The sequence below is a fragment of the Oncorhynchus mykiss genome, chromosome 24, assembly GCF_057628025.1.
Source record: "Oncorhynchus mykiss isolate SJ-2025 chromosome 24, ASM5762802v1, whole genome shotgun sequence".
NCBI lineage: Eukaryota > Metazoa > Chordata > Actinopteri > Salmoniformes > Salmonidae > Oncorhynchus > Oncorhynchus mykiss.
Window position 1 is genome coordinate 31825889 of NC_143045.1, and position 24112 is coordinate 31850000.

The window sequence follows — 24112 nt, forward strand, 5'->3', positions numbered from 1 at the left end:
ACCCCCTTCATCCTCTTCCCATCACCCTCCTCCCACCAATCAGCACTCATGTTTCAGTTGTCACGGGCAACAGTGACAAAAGGACATTAATGGGTAACAATCTGCTCTATGGTCTGAGTAATCCAAGGTAAAACCAAATCATTTCGTTATACTACCCCCCCCCCCCCCCCCCGCCCCCCCCCCTTGTTGTGTTGCTTTATGCATTACCAAATATCCCATCTTACCTGTGGACAAATTGTGTCTGTATGCGGAGTGACAGGCTGCAGATTGCTTTTATGTATGTGATACCTGGCCCGTATCAGCGTTAAGATGTCTGGGGCGTAGTAATACTGTATTCTCCAGGCGTACGCACCCGCTGTCCTCTGAGATGAAGGTGTAAATCGCCCAGCCGGTGGCCCTCAGCATTCAGGCTGTGTCCCTCCACACAGGCCTATTAGCACAGTGAGGCCCGGTGTCACTGCAGGGCTCTGTGTGTGACATTGGGCGGTGACATAGCGCTTCACTCTGAAACAGTTTGTCATTAAGATGCATGGATATGCATCCTGGCTGGGCCTGGTCCTGGATGCTCCTATTGGAGGGTGTCAGCTTGGACAGATGGCTCATTTATCCCCCATTTCCATGTAAATGTTTTTGGTCTGTGTCCTTGCCCATGCTAATGCAGACACCCACAGGGGTTCACACTCCTGTTTTCTCTATTCATTAAACTGTTAATATATACACTACACAGCCTGCATTATGGAATGGACTGACTTTCAGTTTTGAAGAATCTTCTGTCCACACACCAGCAACGCCCAAAGTCTACTCTAAACAGAGACCGCCTGAATCCTTATCCAAGGCTCATTTAAATACAGAGACCATAACTGTTACATTAAAATTCATTTTTTTCCCATTCAAATGAAACTGTAATGTCTAATATCACTGTCTGATGTTATTATGCGATGCTGTGTCAGTGTGTTAGTTAACAGCCCGCTGCCTGTCCCCTAGTGCCCCCTGTGTTTGTGGTGCGGCCCAGGAACCAGGTGGTGGCGGTGGGGAGGACCGTCACCTTCCAGTGTGAGGCAACAGGAAACCCTCAACCTGCTATCTTCTGGCAGAGAGAGGGCAGCCAGGTGAGAGGGTCTGGGGGACCTACAGTACACCAGGAACCCAACATGAGCACATGTTGAGGAATGCTTATGGAACAAAAATGAAATACAAATAAGTAGTAAATCATAGTCATATCATAGTCTTCATTATTTTTTTATGATAGTCCTGTATGATTTATAGACATTTTATGATTACACCTATAAAACCAGCCATAAAATCAGTGAACATCACTGACCTTCAAACTGATGCTCCAATTGGACCATTCCATTCTACTGCCCTTATGGTCTTCCATAGCCTACTGTCTATATCTGATCTGTCTATATCTGCCCTGTCTTCTCTCTTTATATCTGTCCTGTCTTCTCTCTTCTCTGTCTATATCTGATCTGTCTATATCTGCCCTGTCTTCTCTGTCTATACATGCCCTGTCTTCTCTCTTCTCTGTCTATCTGCCCTGTCGTCTCTCTTTATATCTGCCCTGTCTTCTCTCTTCTCTGTCTACATCTGCCATGTCTTCTCTCTTCTCTGTCTATATCTGCCCTGTCATCTCTCTTCTCTGTCTATATCTTCCCTGTCTTCTCTATTTTCTCTTCTCTGTCTATATCTGCCCTGTCTTCTCTATTCTCTGTCTCTATCTGCCCTGTCTTCTCTCTTCTCTGTCTATATCTGCCCTGTCATCTCTCTTCTCTGTCTATATCTTCCCTGTCTTCTCTATTTTCTCTTTTCTGTCTATATATGTCCTGTCTTCTGTATTCTCTCTTTATCTGCCATTTCTTCTCTCTTCTCTGTCTATATCTGCCCTGTCTTCTCTCTTCTCTGTCTATATCTACCCTGTCTTCTCTATTTTCTCTTCTCTGTCTATATCTGCCCTGTCTTCCCTCTTCTCTCTTTATCTGCCCTGTCTTCTCTCCTCTCTGTCTATATCTGCCCTGTCATCTCTCTTCTCTGTCTACATCTGCCCTGTCTTCTCTCTTCTCTGTCTATATCTGCCCTGTCATCTCTCTTCTCTGTCTACATCTGCCCTGTCTTCTCTCTTCTCTGTCTATATCTGCCCTGCCTTCTCTTCTCTCTTTATCTGCCCTGTCTTCTCTCTTCTCTGTCAATATCTGCCCTGTCTTCTCTCTTCTCTGTCTATATCTGCCCTGTCATCTCTCTTCTCTGTCTATATCTGCCCTGTCATCTCTCTTCTCTTTCTATATCTGCCCTGTTTTCTCTCTTGATATCTGCCCTGTCTTCTCTCTTCTCTGTCTACATCTGCCCTGTCTTCTCTCTTCTCTGTCTACATCTGCCCTGTCTTCTCTCTTCTCTGTCTATATCTGCCCTGTCTTATCTCTTCTCTCTTTATCTGCCCTGTCTTCTCTCTTCTCTGTCAATATCTGTCCTGTCTTCTCTCTTCTCTGTCTATATATGTCTTCTCTCTTCTCTGTCTACCTGTCTTCTCTCTTCTCTGGCTAATCAAATCAAATCAAATGTATTTACATAGTCCTTCGTACATCAGCTGATATCTCAAAGTGCTGTACAGAAACCCAGCCTAAAACCCCATACAGCAAGCAATGCAGGTGTAGAAGCACGGTTGCTAGGAAAAACTCCCTAGAAAGGCCAAAACCTAGGAAGAAACCTAGAGAGGAACCAGGCTATGAGGGGTGGCCAGTCCTCGTCTGGTTGTGCCGGGTGGACATTATAACAGAACATAGCCAAGATGTTCAAATGTTCATAAATGACCAGCATGGTCAAATAATAATAATCACAGTAGTTGTCGAGGGTGCAGCAAGTCAGCACCTCAGGAGTAAATGTCAGTTGGCTTTTCATAGCCGATCATTAAGAGTATCTCTACCACTCCTGCTGTCTCTAGAGAGTTGAAAACAGCAGGTCTGGGGCAGGTAGCATGTCCGGTGAACAGGTCAGTGTTCCATAGCCGCATGCAGAACAGTTGAAACTGGAGCAGCAGCACGGCCAGGTGGACTGGGGACAGCAAGGAGTCATCATGCCAGGTAGTCCCGAGGCATGGTCCTAGGGCTCGGGTCCTCAGAGAGGAAGAGAGAGAGAGAATTAGAGAGAGCATACTTAAATTCACACAGGACACCGGATAAGACAGGAGAAGTACTCCAGATATAACAGACTGACCCTAGCCCCCCGACACACAAACTACTGCAGCATAAATACTGGAGGCTGAGACAGGAGGGGTCAGGAGACACTGTGGCCCCATCTGATGATACCCCCGGACAGGCCCAAACAGGAAGGATATAACCCCACCCACTTTGCCAAAGCACAGCCCCCACACCACTAGAGGGATATCTTCAACCACCAACTTACCATCCTGAGACAAGGCCGAGTATAGCCCACAAAGATCTCCTCCACAGCACAACCCAAGGGGGGGCGCCAACTCTATATATGTCTATATATGTCTATATATGTCTATATATGTCTATGTATGTCTATATATGTCTATATGTGTCTGCTCTCTTCTCTGTATTCATCTGTCCTGTCTTCACTCCTCTCCACCCTCTAGAACCTGCTCTTCTCCTACCAGCCCCCCCAGCCTTCTAGCCGCGTCTCTGTCTCCCAGACGGGGGACCTGACTATCACAGATGCAGAGCGCTCAGACGTGGGCTACTACAGCTGCCAGGCCCTCAACATCGCTGGCTCTGTCATCACCAAGGCCCTGCTGGAGGTCACTGACGGTGAGTGACGGCCCAGAGAGCCAATCACAGAGAACAAAAAATTGCAGTGAAAGAAATGTGGTTTTGATTATCATGGAGTATTCTTGAGACAAGTTGTGAAAATAATTGTTACAAAATTAATGGCCTAGTCTTCAGTAGGAGGGGTTCCGCCAATCCAGAATTAGATCTTGGAGACATATTGGTGGGATTGTCACACCATGGCACATAGACATGTAGGGATTTGAATAAATACATAATAATATACTTGTGCTATATTTAAGCGTCTAATGTAAGTATTGAGGTCTGTAGAGTTTTGGCCAGACTGTGCTCCTGTCAGAGGTGGAGACTGTGTGGTGCCGTCGTCTTCTCCAGGAGCCTGGCTTGCCTCTTGGCTCTGGGCTCCTGGCAGTGTAACATTCACGCTGGCTGGTGCCTCCTCTGGGAGTCTCCTCTCATTAACAGACTAGCCTGCTGGTGGAGGGATCTGACTTTGTGGTGAGACCTGGTTCAGACCTCTAATCACTCAGTCAATGCAGCCAGCCTGGTAGTGTAGTGACCTTGGCTCTAGTGACCTTGGCTCTAGTCCCAGAGTGACTTAGCGACTTACTCAGTCTCTCCGGTTACTACAATTTTGTTTAGCTCTCACCTAGGTTCAATCTCTCTAACCAGAATCCTCTCACCTAGATTCAACCCACTCTAACCAGACACCTCTCGCCTAGGTTCAATCTTCTCTCTCCAGACACCTCTCACCTAGGTTCAATCTTCTCTCTCCAGACAGGCCTCTTTATTTAGCACCTCCTCCCTTGACCTTTGTGGCTGGGCCTGCTCTCGCTCTCATCCCACCTTTCCCTCTCCCCCTCTCTCTCTCCCCCCTCTCTCTCCTTTGCACTCACTCTCCCCCCTCTCTCTCTCTCCCCCTCGCCCCCCCCTCTCTCTCTCCCTCTCCCCCTCTCTCTCTCCCCCTCTCTCTCCCCCCCTCGCCCCCCCATCTCTCTCTCCCTCTCCCCCCATCTCTCTCTCCCTCTCCCCCCCTCTCTCTCTCCCCCCTCTCTCTCTCCCCCCTCTCTCTCCCCTCTCTCTCTCTCGCTCTCTCTCTCTCCCTCCCCCCTCTCTCTCCCCCCTCTCTCTCCCCCCTCTCTCTCTCTCTCTCCCTCTCCCCCCTCTCTCTCTCCCCCTCTCTCTCTCTCTCTCTCTCTCTCTCTCTCTCTCCCTCTCCCCCCTCTCCCCCCCTCTCTCTCCCCCCCCCCCTATCTCTCTCTCTCCCCCCTCTCTCTCTCTCTCTCTCTCTCACCCCCTCTCTCTCTCCCCCTCTCCCTCTCTCTCTCCCCCTCGCCCTCTCTCTGTGGTTTGGCAGGGCCTGTTAGATGGTAGAAGGAGGAGATAATACCAGTTATTAAAGGAGCAGGCCTCTTCTTCTCCCCGAGCAGATCTGGTAATTACAGGTCACAGTGGCAATGTTTTAGTAATTACACCAGCACCAGCACCAGCACCAAAGAGCCAGTCTCCCATGTAATATACTACACTGCATGTGTGTGTAAATATACAAGAGTACGTGTGTCCTACGCTCTGTATGTGTATCCCATTTTATAATGGATTTGCTATTCATTTAAGTGCCTGTCGTTGAACTAAACAACCTCATGCTTCTGACTAAATCAGCAGCGCTGGCAAAATTGGTTATCAATAGCAGTATTAACATCATTAATGATAACAGCTTCAGTGGTAATCTACATAATGGAGATTTAATGAAGCACATTTAATTAAATCTGTGTGTGTCGACTGGTGAACGCCCAGAGAGAAGGATGAGGGGGAGGATGAGGAGGAGGATGAGGAGGAGGGAGGGAAATTCTCCACGTTAAGAACTTTGTCTGCTAGTTATTTAAATGTTTTTTCCCCCATGTTCTGGGGGGGTTGTAGGTGTCCATGTCTCCACTGGCAGCCAGGAGTCTGGAGCTGCAGGAAGAGGACTTGTTTCGTAGCCTGTTTTATTTTAATTACACCACATTTGTTTGGCTGAGGTCAACTCCTGCTGCTGAATGATTAGAAAATCACTTCCAGTTGTGAAAATTGGATTTCATTGTCTCTGTCTCTCTCTCTCCATCTACCTTCGCTACCTTCACTCTCTTCAAATACCACACAGCTGCCTTGTGTTTGTGACTTTCTCTCTCTTCTCTGCCTTTTGTGTGTTTCTCTGCACACCTTTCTTTTTCTTCTCTTTTCTTCAATTTCACTCAATATTATTCATTTTTATGTTATTTCGCTCTTTCTATATTCAACGTTATACAGAACCAGTCAAAAAGTTTGGACACACCTACTCATTCAACAGTTTTTCTTTATTTTTATTATTTTCTACATTGAAGAATAACAGTGAAGACATCAACACTATGAAATGACACGGAATCATGTAATAACCAAGTGTTAAACAAATCAAAATATATTTAATATTTGAGATTCTTCAAAAGTAGCCACCCTTTGCCTTGATGACAGCTTTGCACACTCGTGGCATTCTCTCAACCAGCTTCACCTGGAATGCTTTTCCAACAGTCTTGAAGGAGTTCCCACATATGCTGAGCACTTGTTGGCTGCTTTTCCTTCACTCTGCGGTCAAACTCATCCCAAACATCTCAATTATATTCTCTCCCTCTTATTCACACAGTCTCTAACTCCCCCTGTCTCCATGTCTCTCTCTCTCTCCTCTCTCTCCCTCTCCCTCTCCCTCTCACTCTCTCTCTCTCTCTCGCTCTCTCTCGCTCTCTCTTGCTCTCTCTTTCTCTCTCTCTAGTTGTGTCGGATCGCCCACCTCCAGTTGTCCGCCAGGGTCCAACCAATCAGACAGTGTCTGTGGACGGGACGGTGGTCCTGAGTTGCCTAGCAACGGGTAACCCCACCCCCACCCTCCTGTGGAGGAAGGACGGTGTGTTGGTGTCCACTCATGACTCCCGGGTCAAACAGCTGGACACGGGCGCACTGCAGATCCGCTACGCCAAGGTAACACACACACACACACAAACACACTGGCACACACACACACACATTTAAAGACACTCAAACATACACAGACACACACACTGACAAACACACACACATTTAAACACACTCAAACATATACACACACACATACACACACACTGACACACACACACTGACACGCACACACATTTACAGTCAAACATTTACACACACACACCCACATTTAAACACACTCAAACATATACACACACATTTAAACACACTCAAACATATGCACACTCACACTCAAACATATACACACACACACACACACACACACACACACACACACACACACACACACACACACACACACACACACATTTAAACACACTCAAACATATGCACACACACACAATGACACACACATACACATTTAAATACACTCAAACATATACACACTCACACTCAAACATATACACACACACACACGCACACATTTAAACACACTCAAACATATGCACACACACACAATGACACACACATTTAAATACACTCAAATATATACACACAAATAAACTCTAATTTTCACTGTATAAACACATGGGAGCTTTTCTCTCCAAGCTTTTCAAAGCATAAAGATAAAACAATGTATTGATGTACCTCTCTGGTTCAGAGTACTAGTACTGAGAAAATATATCAAACTGCAGGTGGACTGTGTATGAAGCCTTTATACTACAGGACTGTCTACAGAGCAACATGTAGGTCTACTGTAGTGTACCAGCTCACATGGAATATCTTACTGAGGCAGTTGGCTGTCCAACCATATGCCCCATTATCCTAATATATGGAAATAAAAACTTCATTGAATGGAATTCTCTTTCTATTTGGAGGACAGTTTGACTATTTGAAGACTTCCAAATTGACCTCCGTCACATGTTTACATTTCCAATTAAAGCTCTTCCATTGGCCGAGACATTAATAACGCATTCCCCCAAATCAACTTCACAGCTGAATAACTCCCGCTGCTCGATCAGTAAATAAAGCATGTGATCAGTTCCCTCCTAGCGCCCAGCCAGCCCTCTCCTCTCCTCAGTGAGCTGTCAATCAGCTGTCAGGGATTTTGAAGTGGAGTCTTCGAAGTCACACACACACTCTTGTCCTGTCACTCAACCCTCTGAGTGTGACAGGGAGTTGAGGGAAGCAGAACACACTCTCAGGGAGAGACGAGGGGGGTGCCGACGCATTCTCCAGATGGAGGCATCAAGGGGTCCGAGTTCTCGTCAGACTGTTGCGATGTCTGTGTGTGTGTTGTGATGACTGCAGGCGTGCTTTGTGTGGTGACAGGGCTGTGGTGAATGGGAAACAGTGTGATGTGTTTTCGACCCAAACCTTACCTAAAACAATTTACATAAACAACAATTTATGTTTTACAGTGTCTTTGACGTGTGAGGTTTTTTCTTCTCATTGATGTAACATTAGTATAGCAGTTATTATAGCTATTAGTATAGCTATTACTTTAGCTATTAGTTTAGCTATTAGCTTAGCTATTAGTATAGTTATTAGCTTAGCTATTAGTTTAGCTATTAATATAGGTATTAGTTTAGCTATTAGCTTAGCTATTAGTATGCTATTAGCTTAGCTATTAGTATAGCTATTAGCTTAGATATTAGTATAGCTAATAGTAATGCTATTAGTATAGCTATTAGTTTTGTGATGAGGATTTCATGTATTTTTAAGGAGTTTGGTCTGTCTTACCTGTCAGGTTGAACTTAAGATGGACCCTACCTGGAGGCATTTTACAGGACACACACACTCCCTCTCTCACACACTGAGACACACACTCCCTCCCTCACACACTGAGACCCACACTCCCTCTCTCACACACCACTAGAGAGTGTCACCGCATCTGTTCTGTAAAGCAGTCCTGTCCCTGGGGGGACGGGGAGATGAGGGGAGGGGGATACGGAGGGGGGGAGGAGAGGAGGTCTCCAATTAGTCTGTGCTCTTGTGGAAATCTTTCCAATTTGACTGGTACAATCCTGCCACTTGGCCATCCCAGCTGCTTTTCCACTTTCTAGAGGGAGAGGTAATAGTGAGATAACCAGGCACTGACGGCTGGCTGCTAGGGACCACACCAGCATGTCAATGAGCAGAGAGAGAGAGAGAGAGAGAGAGAGAGAGCGAGAGAGAGAGCGAGAGAGAGAGAGAGAGAGAGAGAGAGAAGGAAGCAGCAGCACTATTTTAGTCCTATTTCACTGATGACAGATCATGACCAGATAGAACCCAGAGCGATCACTAATCTAGACCCTCTCTATTTCCTGCCCTCTTTTATTCTGTCTTACAGATGGGTGACACAGGCATCTACACATGCATCGCCTCCACTCCCAGTGGCGAGGCCTCGTGGAAAGCCTACCTGGAGGTTCAAGGTAAGCCAGTGGGCTGCTGCCTACTGTCACTGTGGCTTCATTCCATAATGACATTGAATTAAACACATTCAGAATGTAATTTTTTGTTGTTGTGTTGGCACCACCACAGGGAGTGTGCGTGTGAAGGTGTGCGCGAGTCTGTGTGTTTGTGAATGTGCTTAGTATGCCTTCACGTGAGAGACATTTCCATAGTCAGGCATTACTGATAAAGTATTCATTTAGATTTAAACATCTCATGATACTCTCCTCTCTCCTCATTTTCAGAGTTTGGTGTTCCAGTGCTGCCGGCCAGACCCACTGACCCCAACTTGATCCCCAGTGCCCCCTCCAAACCTGAGGTCACTGACGTCACCCGCACCTCTGTCACCCTGTCTTGGAAGCCCAACCTCACAGGAGCCACGCCCACCTCCTACATCATAGAGGCCTTCAGGTAAGAGGATAGGACCAAAGTAAATAAATTGATGTCACAGAGTTTTTGCAATTATTAAGGATCCCCATTAGTTTCAGCCAAGGCAGCAGCTACTCTTCCTGGGGTTTATTATGGATCCCCATTAGTTCTTGCCAAGGCAGCAGCTACTCTTCCTGGGGTTTATCATGGATCCCCATTAGTTCCTGCCAAGGCAGCAGCTACTCTTCCTGGGGTTTATTATGGATCCCCATTAGTTCTTGCCAAGGCAGCAGCTACTCTTCCTGGGGTTTATCATGGATCCCCATTAGTTCCTGCCAAGGCAGCAGCTACTCTTCCTGGGGTGTATTATAGATCTCCATTAGTTCCTGCCAGGCAGTTATATACAATTAAAAACACGACATACATTTTCACAACAGATTTCACAACACATTAAGTGTGTGCCCTTAGACCACTAATTTACTACTGCATATCTACAATGCCTACAGTCTGAGTGTGTGTATGAACTTTAAACCTGATGTGTAACATCCTGTTCTGTCTTCTCTCCTAGTCATGCGTCAGGCAGCAGCTGGCAGACCCTGGCAGAACATGTGAAGACTGAGTCGTATGTACTGAAGGGCCTGAAGGCCAGTGCTGTCTATCTCTTCCTGGTCCGAGCTGCTAACGCCTACGGCCTGAGTGACCCCAGCCCCATCACTGACACCGTCAAAACACAAGGTGGGTCTCTGCTCTCTCTTAATGCCTTCAAATGGGCCTCTTTAAGCCCCTGTCTAGACCTTGTCCTGTCTAGACCTTGTCCCTGTCTAGACCTTGTCCCTGTCTAGACCTTATCCCTGTCTAGACTCTGTCCCTGTCTGGACCTTGTCCTGTCTAGACCTTGTCCCTGTCTAGACCTTGTCCCTGTCTAGACCTTGTCCTGTCTGGACCTTGTCCTGTCTAGACTCTGTCCCTGTCTGGACCTTGTCCTGTCTAGACTCTGTCCCTGTCTGGACCTTGTCCTGTCTAGACTCTGTCCCTGTCTGGACCTTGTCCTGTCTAGACTCTGTCCCTGTCTGGACCTTGTCTTGTCTGGACCTTGTCCTGTCTAGACCTTGTCCTATCTTGACCTTGTCCTGTCTAGACCTTGTCCTGTCTAGACCTTGTCCTGTCTGGACCTTGTCCTGTCTAGACCTTGTCCTGTCTGGACCTTGTCCTGTCTAGACCTTGTCCTGTCTAGACCTTGTCCCTGTCTGGACCTTGTCCTGTCTAGACCTTGTCCCTGTCTAGACCTTGTCCTGTCTAGACCTTGTCCCTGTCTGGACCTTGTCCCTGTCTAGACCTTGTCCTGTCTAGACCTTGTCCTGTCTGGACCTTGTCCTGTCTAGACATTGTCCTGTCTAGACCTTGTCCTGTCTACTAGACCTTGTCCTGTCTGGACCTTGTCCCTGTCTAGACCTTGTCCTGTCTACTAGACCTTGTCCTGTCTGGACCTTGTCCCTGTCTAGACCTTGTCCTGTCTAGACCTTGTCCTGTCTGGACCTTGTCCTGTCTAGACCTTGTCCCTGTCTAGACCTTGTCCCTGTCTAGACCTTGTCCCTGTCTGGACCTTGTCCCTGTCTAGACCTTGTCCTGTCTAGACCTTGTCCTGTCTGGACCTTGTCCTGTCTAGACCTTGTCCTGTCTGGACCTTGTCCCTGTCTAGACTTTGTCCCTGTCTGAACCTTGTCCCTGTCTGGACCTTGTCCCTGTCTAGACCTTGTCCCTGTCTAGACCTTGTCCCTGTCTAAAGCTCTGCTGTTCTTACTGTGTGTGTGTGTGTGTGTGTGTGTGTGTGTGTGTGTGTGTGTGTGTGTGTGTGTGTGTGTGTGTGTGTGTGTGTGTGTGTGTGTGTGTGTGTGTGTGTGTGTGTGTGTGCAGATATCCCCCCCACCAGTCAGGGAGTGGACCACCGTCAGATCCAGAGGGAGCTAGGAGAGGTGGTCATCCACCTTCACAACCCCACCATCCTCTCCTCCTCCTCTGTCAGAGTGCAGTGGACGGTGAGTGGTTATCTCTGCTTCAAAACAGGGCTTCATGTACTGTATGCATATGGTTTATGTATTCATTTGATACCTATTGTGTATTTTGTATGTTTTAGCAAGGATTTTTTTTTGCTCCAAAGTCACCATGTGGAGTGGCAAGGTCTGGAGCGCTCAGGGCTCACAGTCGATTTGTTTGGCCACTCAGCAGTGCTAATGTCCTAGCGTCCTGTAGAGGACGGACACGGCACTGCAGAGACAGAAAACAGAGAACAGACTGAAACCCTGTCAAAACTCTGTCCATCTGGTCAGGGCCAGTCACACTGGCCAGCACTGCTGCTGTAGGTCCTGTCTGCCTGTCAGTCTGCCTGTCAGTCTACCTGTCTGTCTGTCTGTCTACCTGTCTGTCTGTCTGTCTGTCTCTCTGTCTCTCTGTCTGTCTCTCTGTCTGTCTTCAGTCAGAGCTACACCAACCCACCACGACCCACTCAAAACACTCCACAACACACAGTCCACTGCATAAGCCGCCCAGCAGCGCAGCTAGAAAGCCTGTGCCCTCCCAGTTTGAAAACACCTGACTGCTGTTAAATTAATACAAGTGAGAAGGAAGAGGCGGCCAACTAGTGCTCTCAGGATGAAGTAGGTTGTAGATGTGGTGGGTGGGTGGGTGGGTGGGGGGGGGGGGGTTGTAGCTGTGGTAGGAGGGGGGGGGGGGTTTAGATGTGGTAGGAGGGGGGGGGGGTTGTAGATGTGGTAGGAGAGGGGGGGGGTTGTAGATTTGGTAGGAGGGGGGGTGTTGTAGATGTGGAAGGAGAGGGGGGGGTTGTAGCTGTGGTAGGAGGGGGGGGGTTTAGATGTGGTAGGAGAGGGGGGTTGTAGATTTGGTAGGAGGGGGGGTGTTGTAGATGTGGTAGGAGAGGGGGGAGGGGGTTGTAGCTGTGGTAGGAGAGGGGGGAGGTTGTAGATTTGGTAGGAGGCGGGGGTGTTGTAGATGTGGTAGGAGAGGGGGGGCGGTTGTAGAAGTGGTAGGAGGGGGGGTTGTAGATGTGGTAGGAGGGGGGGATTGTAGATGTGGTAGAAGGGGGGGTTGTAGATGTGGTAGAATGGGGGGATGTAGATGTGGTAGGAGAGGGGGGAGGTTGTAGATGTGGTAGGAGAGGGGGGGAGGTTGTAGATTTGGTAGGAGGGGAGGGTTGTAGATGTGGTAGGAGAGGGGGGGAGGTTGTAGATGTGGTAGGAGAGAGGGGGAGGTTATAGATGTGGTAGGAGAGAGGGGGTTATAGATTTGGTAGGAGAGGGGGAGGTTGAATATGTGGTAGGAGAGGGGGGGAGGTTGCAGATGTGGTAGGAGAGGGGGGGAGGTTGCAGATGTAGTAGGAGAGGGGGGAGGTTGTAGATTTGGTAGAAGGGGGGGAAGTTGTAGATTTGGTAGGAGGGGGGGTTGTAGATGTGGTAGGAGAGGGGGGGGTTGTAGATGTGGTAAGAGAGAGGGGGAGGCTGTAGATGTGGTAGGAGAGGGGGGGGGTTGTAGATTTGGTAGGAGAGGGGGAGGTTGAATATGTGGTAGGAGAGGGGGGATGTTGCAGATGTGGTAGGAGAGGGGGGGAGGTTGCAGATGTGGTAGAGGAGGGGGGGAGGTTGCAGATGTGGTAGGAGAGGGGGCGAGGTTGCAGATGTGGTAGGAGAGGGGCGAGGTTGTAGATGTGGTAGGAGGGGAGGGGAGGTTGTAGATTTGGTAGGAGGGGAGGGTTGTAGATGTGGTAGGAGAGGGGGGGAGGTTGTAAATGTGGTAGGAGAGAGGGGGAGGTTATAGATGTGGTATGAGAGAGGGGGTTGTAGATTTGGTAGGAGAGGGGGAGGTTGAATATGTGGTAGGAGAGGGGGGAGGTTGCAGATGTGGTAGGAGAGGAGGGGAGGTTGCAGATGTGGTAGGAGAGGAGGGGAGGTTGTAGATTTGGTAGGAGGGGAGGGTTGTAGATGTGGTAGGAGAGGGGGGGAGGTTGTAGATGTGGTAGGAGAGAGGGGGTTGTAGATTTGGTAGGAGAGGGGGAGGTTGAATATGTGGTAGGAGAGGGGGGGAGGTTGTAGATTTGGTAGGAGAGGGGGGAGGTTGCATATGTAGTAGGAGAGGGGGGAGGTTGTAGATTTGGTAGAAGGGGGGAGGTTGTAGATTTGGTAGGAGGGGGGGTTGTAGATGTGGTAGGAGAGGGGGGGGGGTTGTAGATGTGGTAGGAGAGGGGGGGGGTGTAGATTTGGTAGGAGAGGGGGGGAGGTTGTAGATGTGGTAGGAGAGAGGGGGAGGCTGTAGATGTGGTAGGAGAGGGGGGGGTTGTAGATTTGGTAGGAGAGGGGGAGGTTGAATATGTGGTAGGAGAGGGGGGATGTTGCAGATGTGGTAGAAGAGGGGGGGAGGTTGCAGATGTGGTAGGAGAGGGGGGGAGGTTGCAGATGTGGTAGGAGAGGGGGGAGGTTGTAGATTTGGTAGGAGGGGGGTTGTAGATGTGGTACGAGAGGGGGAGGTTGTAGAAGTGGTAGGAGGGGGGGGAGGTTGTAGATGTGGTAGGAGGGGGGGTTGTAGATATGGTAGAATGAGGGGGGTGTAGATGTGGTAGGAGAGGGGGGAGGTTGTAGATATGGTAGGAGAGGGGGGGAGGTTGTAGATTTGGTAGGAGGGGAGGGTTGTAGATGTGGTAGGAGAGGGGGGGAGGTTGTAGATGTGGTTGGAGAGAGGGTGAGGTTGTAGATTTTGTAGGAGGGGGGGTTGTAGATGTGGTAGGAGAGGGGGGGTTGTAGATTTGGTAGGAGGGGGGAGGTTGAACATGTGGTAGGAGACGGAGGATGTTGCAGATGTGGTAGGAGTGGGGGGGAGGTTGCAGATGTGGTAGGAGAGGGGGGAGGTTGTAGATTTGGTAGGAGGGGGGAGGTTGTAGATTTTTTAGGAGGGGGGGTTGTAGATGTGGTAGGAGAGGGGGAGGTTGAATATGTGGTAGGAGAGGGGGGGGAGGTTGCAGATGTGGTAGGAGAGGGGGGAGGTTGTAGATTTGGTAGGAGGGGGAAGGTTGTAGATTTGGTAGGAGGGGGGGTTGTAGATGTGGTAGGAGAGGGGGAGGTTGAATATGTGGTAGGAGAGGGGGGATGTTGCAGATGTGGTAGGAGAGGGGGGAGGTTGCAGATGTGGTAGGAGAGGGGGGGTTGCAGATGTGGTAGGAGAGGGGGCGAGGTTGCAGATGTGGTAGGAGATGGGGGAGGTTGTAGATGTGGTAGAATGGGGGGGTGTAGATGTGGTAGGAGAGGGTGGAGGTTGTAGTGGTAGGAGAAGGGGGAGGTTGTAGGTGTGGTAGGAGAGGGGGGGTTTTAGATGTGGTAGGAGAGGGGGGGAGGTTGTAGATGTGGTAGGAGAGGGGGGAGGTTGTTGATGTGTTAGGGGAGGGGGGGGGGGTTGTAGATGTGGTAGGAGAGGGGGGAGGTTGTAGATGTGGTAGTAGAGGTGGAGGAGAAGGAGAAAAGACAACAATAAAGGAGCTGGAGAGGTTAAAGGGCAGCTAGAAGAGATATTAGGAAGTCTCTGCTGTAAGATAGTGGATATCTTATTAAACACTGGCTCCATCTCTATCTATTCTAGATCAGAAAAGAACAGTATAACTGTACACCTCACTAGTTGCATCAGACATACTGTATTCAATAAACGGGCGTCTCCTAGTTACCATGTCTGACAGCCGTCTCCCAGTTACCATGTCTGACAGCCGTCTCCCAGTTACCATGTCTGACAGCCCTTCTCCCAGTTACCATGTCTGACAGCCCGTCTCCCAGTTACCATGTCTGACAGCCCGTCTCCATGTCTGACAGCCCGTCTCACAGTTACCATGTCTGACAGCCCGTCTCCCAGTTACCATGTCTGACAGGCGTCTCCCAGTTACCATGTCTGACAGCCCGTCTCCATGTCTGACAGCCCGTCTCCCAGTTACCATGTCTGACAGCCGTCTCCCAGTTACCATGTCTGACAGCCCGTCTCCATGTCTGACAGCCCGTCTCCCAGTTACCATGTCTGACAGCCCGTCTCCCAGTTACCATGTCTGACAGCCCGTCTCCCCAGTTACCATGTCTGACAGCCCGTCTCCCAGTTACCATGTCTGACAGCCCGTCTCCCAGTTACCATGTCTGACAGCCCGTCTCCCAGTTACCATGTCTGCCAGCCGTCTCCCAGTTACCATGTCTGACAGCCAGTCTCCATGTCTGACAGCCCGTCTCCCAGTTACCATGTCTGACAGCCGTCTCCCAGTTACCATGTCTGACAGCCCGTCTCCATGTCTGACAGCCCGTCTCCCAGTTACCATGTCTGACAGCCCGTCTCCCAGTTACCATGTCTGACAGCCGTCTCCCAGTTACCATGTCTGACAGCCCGTCTCCCAGTTACCATGTCTGACAGCCCGTCTCCATGTCTGACAGCCGTCTCCCAGTTACCATGTCTGACAGCCGTCTCCCAGTTACCATGTCTGACAGCCCGTCTCCCAGTTACCATGTCTGACAGCCGTCTCCCAGTTACCATGTCTGACAGCCCGTCTCCCAGTTACCATGTCTGACAGCCCGTCTCCATGTCTGACAGCCGTCTCCCAGTTACCATGTCTGACAGCCGTCTCCTAGTTACCATGTCTGACAGCCCGTCTCCCAGTTACCATGTCTGACAGCCGTCTCCCAGTTACCATGTCTGACAGCCGTCTCCCAGTTACCATGTCTGACAGCTGTCTCCCAGTTACCATGTCTGACAGCCCGTCTCCATGCCTGACAGCCCGTCTCCCATTTACCATGTCTGACAGCCATCTCCCAGTTACCATGTCTGACAGCTGTCTCCCAGTTACCATGTCTGACAGCCGTCTCCCAGTTACCATGTCTGACAGCCGTCTCCCAGTTACCATGTCTGACAGCCCGTCTCCATGTCTGACAGCCGTCTCCCAGTTATCATGTCTGATGCCCAGTTACCCTGTCTGACGGCCTGATTCCCAGTTACCCTGTCTGACGGCCTGGTACCCAGTTACACTGTCTGACGGCCTGATGCCCAGTTACCCTGTCTGACGGCCTGATGCCCAGTTACCCTGTCTTACAGCCTGGTGCCAGTTACCAACTAGGTTTTCCACCATTAGTCACTAACAACTTTACATTGTATTTACATGCACTCTTTACATGGCCCTGGTTTGATCGTTTTTTGGGGGTTAAATCCAATCTCATGGCAGTTTCTGGCTTGTATGTTGTTCCTATGTGTTTCTGCTTAAAGCTTGCACATTTCTGAGCCTAATGAAGACCACCTGAGCTGACAGCACATTTTATAGGAGGGATAAAAAAGAAATATCTAAAAGTTTATAAGCCAGTTCTGCCTGCCTTACACAGGGATGATAATACACTACACTACACTAGAGTACACTACAGTGCACTAGAGTACACTACAGTACAGTACAGTGCACTGGAGTACAGTACAGTAAAATACGCTAGAGTACGGTACACTACACTAAATTACAGTGCACTAGAGTACAGTACACTATAGTACAGTAAACTATGGTACAGTACAGTACAGTACACTACAGTATAGTACAGTACACTAGAGTACATTACAGTAATTACAGTACACTACAGTATAGTACATTACACTAGAGTACATTACAGTACAGTACATTACAGTGCACTACAGTATAGTACAGTACACTACAGTACACTACAGTATAGTACAGTACACTAGAGTACATTACAGTACCGTATGGTACACTACAGTGGAGTACATTACAGTATAGTACAGTACATTACAGTACACTACAGTACAGCACACTACAGTATAGTACAGTACACTAGAGTACATTACAGTACATTACAGTACACTACAGTATAGTACAGTACACTCGAGTACATTACTGTACAGTACATTACAGTACAGTATCCTCTAGTTCACACCGATAGGTTGTTTTGTAAAATTCATAAATTCAATAGAAGCAAATGAATTGATGATGTCAAGTTCGCTAACAGGTCATCAGCAATAACTGACTTTAACTGACTGTAACTGACTGTGACTGACTATAACGGACTTTAACTGACTTTAACTGAATGTAACTGACTGTAACTGGCTATAACTGACTATAACTGACTATAACTGACTTTAACTGACTGTGACTGACTTTAACTGACTGTGACTGACTATAACTGACTGTGTCTGACGATAACTGACTGTGACTGACTATAACTGACTGTGAATGACTATAACTGACTGTAACTGACTATAACTGACTGTGACTGACTATAACTGACTGTGACTGACTGTGACTGACTGTGACTGACTGTGACTGACTATAACTGACTGTGCGGGACTATAACTGACTATAACTGACTGTAACTGACTGTAACTGACTGTGACTGACTATAACTGACTGTGCGTGACTATAACTGACTGTAACTGACTGTAACTGACTGTGACTGACTATAACTGACTATAACTGACTATGACTGACTATGACTGACTGTAACTGACTGTAACTGACTGTGACTGACTGTGACTGACTGTGACTTACTATGACTGACTTTAACTGACTGTGACTGACTGTGACTGACTATAACTGACTATAAGTGACTGTGACTGACTATAACTGACTTTAACTGACTGTGACTGACTGTGACTGACTATGACTAACTGTAACTGACTGTAACTGACTGTGACTGACTGTAACTGACTATGACTGACTGTGACTGACTATAACTGCCTGTGACTGACTGTGACTGACTGTGACTGACTATGACTGACTGTGACTGACTGTGACTGACTATGACTGACTGTAACTGACTATGACTGACTGTGACTGACTGTGACTGACTATAACTGACTGTGACTGACTATGACTGACTGTGACTGACTGTGACTGACTATAAGTGACTGTGACTGACTATAACTGGCTATAACTTGCTATAACTGACTGTGACTGACTGTGACTGACTGCGACTGACTTTAAATGGCTAACTGACTGTGACTGTGACTGACTGTGACTGACTATAACTGACTGTAACTGACTTTAAATGACTAACTGCCTGTGACTGTGACTGACTGTGACTGACTGTCCAGAACATTTCTAAATCAATATTCACCTTTACCAATATACAATAATGTTTGTCATCAAGTCTCTCTCTGTACCTTCAGCCTGTCCTGTCCCCTGATGTGTGTATGTCAGTTAGTATGAGAGGCTGCACTGTCCCCCTGATTCTAGACTACAGTTCTCAGTAAGTCAGGAGGAGACTGGCCGGGCTGTTCTGGGCGCCCTTTTCTAGCCCCCTCTAACCAGGACCAGACTCTCAGGAACCTCTGGGCTATGATCTCATGGTGCATTGCGGGTTCCACACATCGCTGACGCTCCAAACGGATCCGCTCCACTGGCCACACACAGACGGAGGGATGGAGGGATAGATGGGTGGATGGGCCAATTGATGAGTTAGCACTCAGGTCTCCACTAGCCAGCCAGCCAGCCAGCCATCCAGCCAGCCAGCCAGCCAGCCAGCCAGCCAGCCAGCCAGCCAGCCAGCCAGCCAGCCAGCCAGCCAGCCAGGGACAGCCACGTTAGTTAAACTGGCCTAAAGCAACAAATGAACTGTCTATTGATAATGAGTTCCAGAATGATGAAGAGAGACTTTCCACTGTAGAGTAACTCAGAGCACCTAAATAGAGTCAAGCTGACCTGTGTCTGTGTGTGTATATGTGTGTGTGTGTTGTCTTCTCCCCTGGCCACTAGGTGGAGCAGCAGTCTCAGTACATCCAGGGTTATAAGGTGATGTACCGAACCTCTCCAGAGGGGCATCAGAGGAGTGACTGGACTGTGTTTGAGGTGAGAACCCCAGGGGAGGACAGTACTGTGGTACCCCAGCTCAGGAAGGGAGTCACCTACGAGTTCAAAGTTCGCCCCTTCTTCAACGAGTTCCAGGGAACAGACAGTGAGGTCAAGATAGCCAAGACTCTGGAGGAAGGTGGGTGGACATGTCTGTCTGTCTGTCTGTCTGTCTGTCTGTCTGTGTGTGTGTGTGTGTGTGTGTGTGTGTGTGTGTGTGTGTGTGTGTGTGTGTGTGTGTGTGTATGTGTTTGTCTTTGGAGAGCAGCTTGTGAAGGATTGCCTGTCCATGTGATTAGTGGTAGGACTCATTAGCACCTGGGTTTCCTAGCAGTTCACCACCAGACCACTCTCTCACTGGACCTATACAGAACCACTCTCTCACTGGACCTATACAGAACCACTCTCTCACTGGACCTATACAGGACCACTCTCTCACTGGACCTATACAGGACCACTCTCTTACTGGACCTATACAGAACCACTCTGTCACTGGACCTATACAGGACCACTCTCTCACTGAAACTATACAGGACCACTCTCTCACTGGACCTATACAGGACCACTCTCTCACTGAACCTATACAGAACCACTCTCTCACTGGACATATACAGGACCACTCTCTCACTGGACCTATACAGAACCACTCTCTTACTGGACCTATACAGAACCACTCTCTCACTGGACCTATACAGGAACAGTCTCTCACTGGACCTATACAGGACCACTCGCTCACTGGACCTATACAGAACCACTCTCTCACTGGACCTATACAGGACCACTCTGTCACTGGACATATACAGGACCACTCTCTCACTGGACCTATACAGGACCACTCTGTCACTGGACCTATACAGAACCACTCTCTCACTGGACCTATACAGGAACAGTCTCTCACTGGACCTATACAGAACCACTCTCTCACTGGACCTATACAGGAACAGTCTCTCACTGGACCTATACAGGACCACTCTCTCACTGGACCTATACAGAACCACTCTCTCACTGGACCTATACAGGACCACTCTGTCACTGGACATATACAGGACCACTCTCTCACTGGACCTATACAGGACCACTCTGTCACTGGACCTATACAGGACCACTCTCTCACTGGACCTATACAGGACCACTCTCTCACTGGACCTATACAGATCCACTCTCTCACTGGACCTATACAGAACCACTCTCTCACTGGACCTATACAGGACCACTCTCTCACTGGACCTATACAGGACCACTCTCTCACTGAACCTATACAGAACCACTCTCTCACTGGACATATACAGGACCACTCTCTCACTGGACCTATACAGAACCACTCTCTTACTGGACCTATACAGAACCACTCTCTCACTGGACCTATACAGGAACAGTCTCTCACTGGACCTATACAGGACCACTCGCTCACTGGACCTATACAGAACCACTCTCTCACTGGACCTATACAGGACCACTCTGTCACTGGACATATACAGGACCACTCTCTCACTGGACCTATACAGGACCACTCTGTCACTGGACCTATACAGAACCACTCTCTCACTGGACCTATACAGGAACAGTCTCTCACTGGACCTATACAGAACCACTCTCTCACTGGACCTATACAGGAACAGTCTCTCACTGGACCTATACAGGACCACTCTCTCACTGGACCTATACAGAACCACTCTCTCACTGGACCTATACAGGACCACTCTGTCACTGGACATATACAGGACCACTCTCTCACTGGACCTATACAGGACCACTCTGTCACTGGACCAATACAGGACCACTCTCTCACTGGACCTATACAGGACCACTCTCTCACTGGACCTATACAGGTCCACTCTCTCACTGGACCTATACAGAACCACTCTCTCACTGGACCTATACAGGACCACTCTCTCACTGGACCTATACAGAACCACTCTCTCACTGGACCTATACAGGACCACTCTCTCACTGGACCTATACAGGACCACTCTCTCACTGGACCTATACAGAACCACTCTGTCTCTGGACCTATACAGGAACAGTCTCTCACTGGACCTATACAGGACCACTCTCTCACTGGACCTATACAGAACCACTCTCTCACTGGACCTATACAGGACCACTCTCTTACTGGACCTATACAGGACCACTCTGTCACTGGACATATACAGGACCACTCTCTCACTGGACCTATACAGGACCACTCTGTCACTGGACCTATACAGAACCACTCTCTCACTGGACCTATACAGGACCACTCTCTCACTGGACCTATACAGGACCACTCTCTCACTGGACCTATACAGAACCACTCTCTCACTGGACCTATACAGGACCACTGTCTCACTGGACCTATACAGGACCACTCTCTCACTGGACCTATACAGGACCACTCTCTCACTGGACCTATACAGAACCACTCTCTCACTGGACCTATACAGAACCACTCTGTCTCTGGACCTATACACGAACAGTCTCTCACTGGACCTATACAGGACCACTCTCTCACTGGACCTATACAGAACCACTCTCTCACTGGACCTATACAGGACCACTCTCTCACTGGACCTATACAGAACCACTCTCTCACTGGACCTATACAGGACCACTCTCTTACTGGACCTATACAGGACCACTCTGTCACTGGACATATACAGGACCACTCTCTCACTGGACCTATACAGGACCACTCTGTCACTGGACCTATACAGAACCACTCTCTCACTGGACCTATACAGGACCACTCTCTCACTGGACCTATACAGGACCACTCTCTCACTGGACCTATACAGGACCACTCTCTTACTGGACCTATACAGGACCACTCTGTCACTGGACATATACAGGACCACTCTCTCACTGGACCTATACAGGACCACTCTGTCACTGGACCTATACAGGACCACTCTCTCACTGGACCTATACAGGACCACTCTCTCACTGGACCTATACAGAACCACTCTCTCACTGGACCTATACAGGACCACTCTCTCACTGGACCTATACAGGACCACTCTCTCACTGGACCTATACAGGACCACTCTGTCACTGGACATATACAGAACCACTCTCTCACTGGACCTATACAGGACCACTCTCTCACTGGACCTATACAGAACCACTCTCTCACTGGACCTATACAGGAACAGTCTCTCACTGGACCTATACAGGACCACTCTCTCACTGGACCTATACAGGACCACTCTGTCACTGGACCTATACAGGACCACTCTCTCACTGGACCTATACAGGACCACTCTCTCACTGGACCTATACAGGTCCACTCTCTCACTGGACCTATACAGAACCACTCTCTCACTGGACCTATACAGGACCACTCTCTCACTGGACCTATACAGAACCACTCTCTCACTGGACCTATACAGGACCACTCTCTCACTGGACCTATACAGGACCACTCTCTCACTGGACCTATACAGAACCACTCTCTCACTGGACCTATACAGAACCACTCTCTCACTGGACCTATACAGGACCACTCTCTCAATGGACCTATACAGAACCACTCTCTCACTGGACCTATACAGGAACAGTCTCTCACTGGACCTATACAGGACCACTCTCTCACTCGACCTATACAGAACCACTATCTCACTGGACCTATACAGAACCACTCTCTCACTGGACCTATACAGAACCAGTGGCAAACAGGCAACCACTTGTAACTTAACAACAAACTTTCCCAAACCAAACAACCTGTCCTTTGTCCCGAGTTTGTCTGTGACCTTTGCGACTCTGCATGTGTGTGAGAACAACAGCTGTTCCCAGCAGACGTTGCGATTAAAGGATCATATTATGTCCTGTGGTGTTTTCTGCGTGTTAGGGCCAGATGTTGTACTGTTTGAAAACGTCCTGTGATACCCAGAGGTGGATGAACCCAAATGCTACGTTCAAATCAGTGCTGTGCTAATCAAATCAAATCAAATTGTATTGGTCACATACACGTGATTAGCAGACACGCAGTTATTGCGAGTGTAGCGAAAATGTTTGTGCTTCTACCTCCGGCAGTGCAGTAACATCTACCAAGTAATATCTAACAAATATCTTTGTAGATAGGTTGTGATTGTTTGATTGTGGAAATCTTCCGGGGTTTGGGTGCATCCCAGAGTGAAGCATCATGATAGTCATGTGGAATGAATAAGAGAGGAGCTGACTGAAATAAAGATAGTTTGCCAAAATGTGTGTGTGGGTGTGTGTTTTCATTTCTCCCTGTTGCTTTTGTGGCTAATTCTGTTGCTAATTGTTTTCAGAGTTCAAACACGATGCCCTCACTCCCAGATATGCGTGATTTCATTACAGTGAATCAGAACGAGATTAAGAGTGTTATGCTGTATGTTGTCATGATTAAATCACTTTAGTTATGCTCATCAGTGTAGAATCAACACACACCCCCTCCAAGCGTAAACATTGCAATCATCGTTCTCCTTGTTTGAAAAAACTGTGATTTTCTTTTATTTCCCCAAATACTTTCTCTGAACAAAGAAAAACAGTCATTTTAGTACAGACACCTAGTGAATAGAGACAGTCCGTGACTCTGTTATTTCTGTTCTCTTCTGGATAGGATCCATTTATGAGAGCAGTAGAAGTGAGGAGAGAGCAGGCAGTGTGTGTTACTGTTGATGGTGTATTACATTAACGTGTTATTGTGTCCATCTGTCTGTCCCCAGCTCCCAGTGCAGCCCCTCGTGGGGTTACCGTCTCAGAGAGCGGGGACAATGGGACCGCCATTGTGGTCTCCTGG

The 24112-nt window shown here is 48.5% G+C and overlaps 1 protein-coding gene across 11 annotated transcripts in view; it reads left to right on the top strand.

Moving 5' to 3' along the window:
- The window catches only part of LOC110503393 (roundabout homolog 1), a 499811-nt gene that overhangs the window by 415316 nt on the left and 60383 nt on the right, over positions 1-24112 (top strand). For all 11 annotated transcript variants that reach the window (XM_090218858.1, XM_090218859.1, XM_090218866.1 and 8 more), the window contains 9 exons: positions 985-1109; positions 3593-3764; positions 6523-6728; positions 9037-9118; positions 9383-9548; positions 10075-10241; positions 11421-11542; positions 19276-19507; positions 24039-24112. The exon at positions 24039-24112 is cut by the window's right edge and continues 48 nt beyond it. In XM_090218858.1, coding sequence (XP_090074984.1) covers positions 985-1109; positions 3593-3764; positions 6523-6728; positions 9037-9118; positions 9383-9548; positions 10075-10241; positions 11421-11542; positions 19276-19507; positions 24039-24112 — 1346 coding nt within the window. The remainder of the gene's footprint in view (positions 1-984; positions 1110-3592; positions 3765-6522; positions 6729-9036; positions 9119-9382; positions 9549-10074; positions 10242-11420; positions 11543-19275; positions 19508-24038) is intronic.